The following is a 7,872-nucleotide window of genomic DNA, read 5'->3' on the forward strand; positions in this document are numbered from 1 at the left end:
TGACTATACTAATCTAATTGAGAGGCGTATAACTTGTTCTTCTTGTGTTTTACTCATTTACCTAGTCTGGTGTATTATCAAAATTAAAAATAAAAAAATGAAAAAAATATAAGTCTTGTTATTCAACTAATATTAGGCAATTGAACGGGGGTCGTGAAAGAGACTTATTCCTACAAAAAAAGAGCGAGCAACATTCTTGGCTTGCTATTGTCGGAAAAAAAGGGGGACCCCTGGGGCGTAGAAGTCAGCGGCTTGAACGGTCATTGTAAGTATCCATAAAAGGACGGGTGGTGAATGAGGCTCTGAAAAAACGCTGGAGGCAAGGAAAAAAGGCGAGGTTAAGTATCTATAAAAATCGCTCCATAATTTTGGATCTATAAATTCGGTGGCTCTATAAAAATCGCTCCATAATTTTGCTTATCTATAAAAAATGCGAGACCTTATCTATAATTCTGGATATCTATAAAATCGCTCTATAATCTTGCTTATCCTTGGCCAGGCCTATTTCTCTGGCTGGCACCGAAATAAAAAGAGTAATTTTTCTTCATCATCATCAAGATGTAAAAGAAATTACTTTTCTCGAAATGCTTAATTTAGTCCTGAAATATTGAATTTAAGGAAAATTTGATCAGCTCTTTAAGTTTATAATCCACTTTGGTACTTATAATCTAAGAAATGCAGAATGATCTCACCGCAAATGGTTTGATTTCCTGTTAAACAAGAGTTCGTTCTAACATCGTACAGATATCCGTCCTCGCATGTCCTTTTGTTCGCTTTACCGTCTTCACATTGGAAAAAATGAACGCAGTCATCAGGGCTTCGATAAAAAGCATTTTCGACCGGGCACGTAACGTCACTCAGGAGATCAGATGCCTTAATGTTCCCTGTATCCAAAAATTAAAAATGTCAAGAGAACGAAGTCAGCTAAGACAAATATAGTTTTAAGAAATAAATAAATATAAATTATAAATATGATAAATTAGGTATTCCCAGGGTTGTTAATTTTCCGGAAAAATAAAATGCGGAAAACTTGCCAGAAAATTGTCTGGAAAATTTTCCGCAAATCGGAAAAATAAAAAATTTAAACATAAATTACTTTTTAAGGGTTTTTAATGTTTTTAACTTTTGATCGATATAAAATGTCTCATATCAGTAAACATACTACAAAACATTAATAGTGTTACATTGTTAATCAGTTTAAAGCTAGTCTAGAGGTTTAGTTTTACTTTTAGATTCGATAAAACGAAGAGAAAATGCCGCTTTATTTAAATTTGCAAACCATATATTACACTAATCATGGAATGAAACCTTTTTTTTATTTTTTCGGAAAAATACGGAAACTTTTGCGGAAAAAAGGCCTCGGTCATTTTCCGGAAAATTTACCGAGCGGGAAATTTTACGCGGAAAATTTTCCAACTTACAACACTAGGTATTCCGTCTCCGTTTGATTTCGAAAATTAATTCAAATGATTAATTTGTCAAAAGAAGATAATATATAAGATAAGGATCAGTTTTAAAAATTACTAGTCAAAAGCTAGCTGATGATTTGACCACAAAATGATCACGGGTAATACAAAGCTCTAAATTTTTCTCATTGAAGGTTTTGTCTTTCGTCTCTCAAGGAAATTTATTTTCAAATCCATGAAATTTCTTAATACACGTTGTAAATTTTAGGAATCTATTAAAAATTGATTTTTAAAATTAAAAAACATTTAACCCTCTATATTTGGTTTAAAATGAAAAAGGGTTTTAGGCTTAGCCTAATTACAGCTTTCGGGTAGTTTCTGTTAGTAAGATCACTTAAGTTTATCGCAGAATTAGGTAACAATGTCTACCAAGAGAAAACGGACTATGATTGCCCGAACCACGCTATGAACCCAAAAAGCTTTTAATGAATTAAACTAGTCTTTTTATAAACTCTGTAGACCCTGTAAGTGATGGAACATCTTAACTTACGGTTAGCGGCAGCACTCGCCATAAAAGTAAATTGAAGAATAAACGTACAACAGAACGCAAAGATCATTTTCATGACTGAAACAAAAAAAACGGTACAGACATCCAGAATTTACTTTCCGTTCGTGGGTTTCAAAACACTTTCCACGAAAGGGTCGCGACAAAGTGGTCATTCATGAAATAAAGTGAGCTGAAACTTACTGTGCCCCATTTCCGAAATAAGCGCTTTGCTTGATAAGCGGGCTGGATAATGCTTTTCTATTCAAGTAGAAGGTTAATATCATACGAATTAAAATATTTTGAAAGCACTATGAATAAATTTGAGCGATACAATGAGGAAATTAAGCTCAACTCATTGCGTAGTTCAAAAATATTGCCTATGATATTTTGGAATTGCAATAAACCTTTCTACATTGAAGATAAGTTTATTATCGAGTGGAGGCGTAAGTCATGTCTGTATTGTTTGGTACGAGTGAACTGAAAACACCAAAACCGATAAATTATGAAGAGGTTTTGGGCTACACCTAATCCGCGAAGCTTATAAAAGTGGCTTTAGCGCAGAAAGATGTGATAACTGCGAACAGATAGACAGTTAAAAAAATTCATAAAATCATTGAAAAAGTTATTTCTCTTAAAGAGACGTTGGTTTTCAAAATACATTGACTTGCTATTAAAATTAAGTTTGATTTTTAGTAGTATTGATAGTTCGAAAATAAATTTACATGTAGGTTGCTTTAGAACCAGTTGGGTTCATCGCTAACCACCTGGGTTTCATTGGCAGCACCGAAAGTTCCACGTTTAGTAGCTTTTTGACCACGAATAAAGTCGCCAACGTTTTGTTAGAGAGAAAAATAGATATAACTGAAATGTCTTAGAACATCTGAAAGAGAACGTCGCTATGAAAGCAAAAACGAAATGCGAAGTATTTGTTTGTCGTGACCAGAACTGTCCGTTACGTATTGACGGTGGTCAGCAGAAAGAATGAGAGCAATCTCACAGACACCTCTGTTGAGAAGAATAAATTTAATTACAAAGCTTATCTCTCTTTATTTTTGCTAGGCAAAATGGACACGAGGTTCAGCTCAAACATTGAACTCTACGTAAAAGTCGCTCTGGATTGGGAAAAGAAAGATCAAGGAGCAGTCGCGGCGCTAAGGTTTTTTCACAGGTGGGCTCATTATTTTGTGGCCCCTAAGAATTTGGTGGCCCTTACAACCATGGAGTGTAGCTACACTCCATTTTACAAATTTAGTGACCCCTTATAAATTTTTCAGGAAGCGAGAAGAGCAAGGTCGTTTTCTTGGTGCGGCTCTCGTCGCGTTTACTGGACCTTGTATCCGACCTAGAGGGGACACGTGCACGCCCGGGGTATTTCCCTAAATTCCCTATCTTTTCTTTCTATTGTCCATTCAACTTTCTCTCAATTTCCGCTCCATTCCTCCCGAATCTATCTGTTTATGGTCTTATTGAGTAAACAAATTGATTTTGAAAGTTGTTTTTTAGAAACACTTTTCTTGGCAATAAAACAAATTTCTAGAGATAAAGAAAATTCATAAATTGAAATATGTGGCCCTTTTAATATAAATATGTGGCCCCTCTCAGAAATGCAGGGGGCTAAAGCCCACTACAGCCCACCCTTAGCGCCGCTACTGTCAAGGAGGCGAGAAAGCACCCCAAGGAAAGAAAAGTAGATATTCCGGTATGTAGGGAATAGAGCGCTTGACTAAAATAGCATTTGTTAAAATAGCGTTTTCAAAAGCGCGTTTTTCAAAATAGCATTTTGTTGCAACGGCGCTATGTTAAAACAGCGGTTGTTGAAATAGCGTTTCTCAATACCGCGGTTTGTCGAAAGAGCGTTTTGTTTAGTCAGAGTTTTTGGGTTAAGCGTTTCACAGTAGAGCGGTTTGTCAAAACAGCTTTTTCCATAAACAGCATTTCTGAATATAGCGTTTCTCAAATTAGCGATTTTGAAACAGCGGTTTTGGTCAAGACAGCGGTTTCTTAAAACAGCGGTTTTGGTCAAGACAGCGGTTTCTTAAAACAGCGGTTTTGGTCAAGCCTCGACTTCGAGCGACCAGTGGTTCACGAGTTTTTAACGGGGTTATTTCGGCTACGGGGACTTTTCGATATTCATAGAGGGAGTTATCTCGAGGCTAGCGCGCAACGGTTAGGTTAGCACCGTTTTGCTGTAGAAAGCAGCGCAGTTTTGCGAAACGCTGTTTCGACAAAATGCGTTTTAGAGAACCGCCGTTATGACAAAGCGCCGTTTGAACAATTTGTTATTTTGGGAAATGCTATGTAAAGAAACGCTGTTATGACAAAGCGCTATTTCGACAAAACGCTGTTTTGACAAACGCTGTTTCCGAAAACGCTGTTATGACAAAACGCTGATTTGAAAAACGTTGTTTTGGAAAATGCTGAATAAACAAATGCTGTTTAGGAAAGCGCTGTAGTCCCTACAAATCGATATTCCAGGTAAACGGCTGTCGTTCGAGGGAATCGACTGACTCCGTTCATTGGGTTTAATACCTTCCCAATTTTCGTTGTTTGAATCGCCGACGCTGTTGTATGATCGGCGAAGCTTGAGACGAAATATACCGTTGAACGGGATTCAATTTATAAAAAACACAATAACGTCTAGTTTCCAAAAAGGATTGAGTGGTCGAAGAACACTTTGTTGAAAAATCTGACTAGGAAAAACCACAAAACGTCCAAATCAATCTACTGGTCGGTGAAAATGTTCAGAATGATAAATAAATGGGAGCTGTTAGTTTTCTTAAGGGAAAGTGCCAAGCCTTTTCTACAAGCCTACGAGTAAATGATGTCTTCATTTTAAAGTGAAAATTCTGTAGAACATAATATTAAGCAGTTGTTTTCTAAGACACTTTAAATTTCTAATAATTTCTATACACACAATTTGGCTTATGTATAGAAAAAACTTTATACCATTGTGCTGTTTTAATTAATTACTTTTTATTTTAATTAAATTTAATATAATTAACTAAATCGATAAATCTTATGATAATATTATGACCCTTTTTTGAATTCCGCAATCGATATATTGATTTCGCAATAGCCGATCAAATGCTTGAGAGGGTTGTCCAAAAGGTCTTCGATATTGAGCGGCACCCACGTGTAGTCCAGCTTGACCGTTCGCTCTAAAAACAAGCAAAATAAATATTACCATCTTTATAAAAGCAACAGAAAAAATCTTATAAGTCATTGCCAAATAGTTCGTTTTAAACCCGTTAGATGGCGGTGCTATCATTCAAATTCGTTTGTTATTCAAGCATAAAATATTAAGAGGAATTACAACGGTAGCCTTAAAATATATCTTGAGGTAGTATTGGCACCATCACTAGGCAAAGCTTGGTTGCTGTCTACTTGGGAACCTCAGAAGGATCGTACACAAATGTCAAATAAGGAGCCAAAAAAGGTTCTTTTAAGGAGCCAACCAATTCAAAATTAAGGTTGTACGAAATAGACCCACGAGCAAACTCATCTTTCCGCAGTCTGCTTATAGCAAAACTCTTGGCAGCAGTTTAATAAAAAAAATTGTGACCTCATGTTTTATGTGGGTCATTGGTGAACTTAAGACTAGTGTCTTGTGATGCTACGGATGGCCCTTAAGGGGTTGGAGTGTGCAAAAACTGCTGGCTTTACCGGGGAGGGGCATTTGGAGATGTTTGCTCTGATCAAATGGTCCTATCTCTACCTCCGGAAACTGGGCTTCGGTTCAGGCTAACGGAGAGGGTCCTGGCACACTGGTCACCTCGGAGGACTGGGTAGCCTGCTGTGGGGTGGCGGGTCTCCGTATGAGGCGCGGTGGTCCTGTATCCCGGCCTTGTGGGGAAAAACCGGATGTTCGGTGCCAGCTGTGCCGGGTTATGTGGACCGCTGTGTGCCAGTCGGTCCCCTATAGAAGGGTATGGCTCTCTACCTACGTAGGTAGGGTGTCGGATGGAGTTGCTATAGCATCCGCTCTTATTCCCACTGCTGTGTGCTAAGTGGGGGGTTGGTCATCCCATTGTTGCACCTTCTCCTGGGTTGAACGGCTCGCGTCGGAGGTGAGACCGTCAGCGGTAGGATTCTCTCGCTGCCTTGGCTGTTCTGTCACCTGTCCGGGCTGTGGACGCTGGCATGTTCATTATGATGAAGACCTCCGGTGGTGTGCACTCTGTTATCGGTACACCAGGATACAAATCTGATACACATGCTACGGATGACGTCATCTGATCTAGTAAAATTCGCCCGTGGTTGTTTCACGTGGTTGCGTGGAGTTATGAGGGTCTCGGGGTTTACTTTTAGTTTCGTTTCCAAGCGGAAACTCGTGGCACACCCTTGTCTGTGTCATTGAGTACAAGCGGGGGAGATCGCTGAAGCTGGTAGTTTATGTCACTTTAGCGAGAGACTTGGTCTTGACCTTGCAGGATTTGAAAAATTGCGCCTTTGTTGGAGGCCCGCGAACATGAAAATGGTTCCCTAGGATCGCTGTGAGCTGAGGGAATGTTGCTTGGTTTTGTCTTATGTCCAGCGCATACCCCGCGAAAGTTTTGGAAATATCTGGGCTATGGAAGGGTGGGGTAATGTATTACACCATGGTCTTATGAAAGAGAGAAAAATACTTTCATTAGCCCTATAACGCGAGGAATTTAATTTTAGCCTTGATGAATGCCGTTATTTAGTTCATAATTTATTTTAAGAAACCTGTTAAACTTAATTTTATATTTTATAACGAAGGTAGATCGAATTCAATCATCTGTATATTTAATTCGTAGGTGGCATTCAAAAGTTATTTAAGTTTTTAGTTAACGTTAATATTAATTACTATTTAACAAGTGGGATTGTTTTATTTACTAGATATTCGAATTCTAAGACTTTTGATATATTTGAACTTTAGGGGTATCTAAGAATAACTATCAGTAAATAGTAATGGTAGCTTTTTATTACTGCAAGGCCAATATTTCGGTAAATATATATATTTGATAAATATATGAGTTGGTATTTTGTTAGTATCGTTGGGTGTAGTGGGACTGGCGCCTCGTCATTTCTTATTAATTGGAACGTACAGGGGTCGACTGAAAAGTCTCGAAAATGATTAGTCTCGAATGTGAATAACATCGAAATATTGTACAAACCAATCAGTTCTACCTTGATTTTCTATGCTTGAATAATGAATGAGTTTGAAGCATGCCACCTCCAACTAACGGGTTTAAAACGAACTATTTTGCAATGAGTTAATAGATTGTTTCTGCTGTTTTTATAAAGGGTGGTAATATTAATTTACGTGTTTTTAGAGCGAACGGTCAAGCTTGACTACACGCGGGTTCCACTCAATATCGAGGACATTTTGGACAACCCTCGCGAGCATTTGATCGGCTATTGCGAAATCAATATGTCGATTGCGGAATTCAAAAAAAGGGTCATAATATAATCATAAGATTATTCGATTTAATAAACTATATTAAATTTAATTAAAATAAAAAATAATTAATCTATACAGCACAATGTTATAAAGTTTTTTTTCTATATACACGCACTGAATACAGATAGCGCCACGGGATACCGGAATTCGATAGAACAGGCAATTTTTAAAAGGCTTAAAGGAAACTTTGGTCTGTACGTGGGGCCGCTGAATAGTCTCGAATGTGAATAACACCGAAAGATTGTAAAAAGTGTCCTAGCCTCGAATATGAATAGTCTCGAATATGAATAACCATCAAACTGATTAGCGTCGAAACTGACTAGTCTCGAAAGCTCAATGTGAAGTACTGGAATAGACTCGAAACTGACTTCTCTCGAAACTGACTTCACTCGAAACTGATTTAATTCGAATCGGAATAGTTTCGAAACTGATTTCACTCGAATCGGAATAGTTTCGAAACTATTCCGATTCGAGTGAAAACTATTCCGATTCGA

The 7,872-nt window shown here is 37.7% G+C and overlaps 1 protein-coding gene across 2 annotated transcripts; it reads right to left on the minus strand.

The window, feature by feature from the left end:
* Nucleotides 1-205: 205 nt before the first annotated feature.
* On the minus strand, nt 206-2,236 carry LOC149958861 (uncharacterized). Of its 2 annotated transcripts, XM_090165067.1 has the most exons (4): nt 2,155-2,236; nt 1,957-2,031; nt 693-884; nt 206-599 (listed from the first exon to the last, which is right to left on the minus strand). In XM_090165067.1, the coding sequence occupies exons 1-4, from the start codon at nt 2,162-2,164 to the stop codon at nt 589-591; spliced, it is 288 nt and encodes a 95-aa protein (XP_090021193.1). In that variant the 5' UTR covers nt 2,165-2,236; the 3' UTR covers nt 206-588. The 2 variants fall into 2 exon arrangements, with proteins under 2 accessions (XP_090021193.1, XP_090021192.1); XM_090165066.1 differs by having other exon boundaries at nt 206-884.
* Nucleotides 2,237-7,872: the final 5,636 nt, after the last annotated feature.

This window comes from Leiobunum rupestre, chromosome 2 (genome assembly GCF_980474605.1).
Source record: "Leiobunum rupestre chromosome 2, qqLeiRupe1.1.hap1, whole genome shotgun sequence".
In the NCBI taxonomy this organism is placed as follows: Eukaryota; Metazoa; Arthropoda; class Arachnida; order Opiliones; family Sclerosomatidae; genus Leiobunum; species Leiobunum rupestre.